Consider the following 1,044-nt stretch of genomic DNA (forward strand, 5'->3'; position numbering starts at 1 on the left):
ATTTATTTAATATTAAACGTATATCCCACATATGGCAACAGGAGAAATTTTCCAGTTAGTCGTTTAAGAAAAGAGACCACGTTATAGTGAAGATATTTGTATAGCGAGAAGTGCTACTTAAATACTATATGTTGTATACTGACGTAGAATAATCTAGAATGTGCTTACTACCATAGATATTTTACTTCAGGTTAAAATATCATCATATTATGTAACTATGATTTGTGCATTTTCTCCAACACTTTGTACTTTGCACCGCTAGTTCCAATCGCTCTCTGCTACTTTCTAGCAAGGATTCCTGCTACACTATTTTCTGTATCTGTCTCTCGGTCTTCTTTATTTCGTAAATATATCTTGTCATTTCACTAACTATAAAATTCCTACGTTTCATAATGTTAAGGGCATTGCGCTTTTAAAGTTAAAAACTAACTGGTTGTGATATATCTACAACACGATCTTGATTAAGGTTATAATATAAAGTGCAAACACTGGAATAAACTATTTTATGCGAACAATTTTTTGAGTAAAATACAGTCAGTTCTGCTTATTTTGAACTATGCTCGATTTTAAATGTTTTTACTCTCCAAGACACTTTTCTTTCTCACAAAAATAGATATGTATATATTTCTTACAACACAAGACATTATATATAGGTGTAATTATGAAACAAAAAGATTTAAATCAAAAGAGCGTTTGCTTGCTTTTAACATAACATTTCCACTTTACAGGGGAAAAAAAAACAAATAATGATAACTTTTATACCTAATTATCAAGACCCATTGTCTTCTTTCGACCACGAAACGCCTGACGTAATTGTTGCATAAGCGACCGCGTGACGTCACATGCAGCTTCCCAGCGTTGCCACCATATGGCAGGCCTGAGCAAGGTCGGGGTTCCTTCGTTGCAAGACTACCAAGGATTGCCAACCGGTGCGATGTCAAAGCCGTTATTTGTGCCGCTGTGGAGGAAGAATGGGTGAAAATAATTGGTTAGAGAAGTAGTAACAAATGGTGGGATATAAAAAATAGAGACACACACACACAG

General features: G+C 34.7%; 1 protein-coding gene across 1 annotated transcript in view; it reads right to left on the reverse strand.

Annotated features, from left to right (window-relative positions):
- Nucleotides 1-1,044, reverse strand: part of LOC119594665 (ionotropic receptor 25a-like) — a gene marked incomplete at its 3' end in the record, with an annotated part of 33,857 nt that continues 32,813 nt past the window's right edge. The window contains 1 exon segment of the mRNA XM_037943721.1: nucleotides 1-958. Coding sequence (XP_037799649.1) covers nucleotides 910-958 — 49 coding nt within the window.

The sequence above is a fragment of the Penaeus monodon genome, chromosome 34 (assembly GCF_015228065.2).
Source record: "Penaeus monodon isolate SGIC_2016 chromosome 34, NSTDA_Pmon_1, whole genome shotgun sequence".
Classification (NCBI taxonomy): Eukaryota; Metazoa; Arthropoda; class Malacostraca; order Decapoda; family Penaeidae; genus Penaeus; species Penaeus monodon.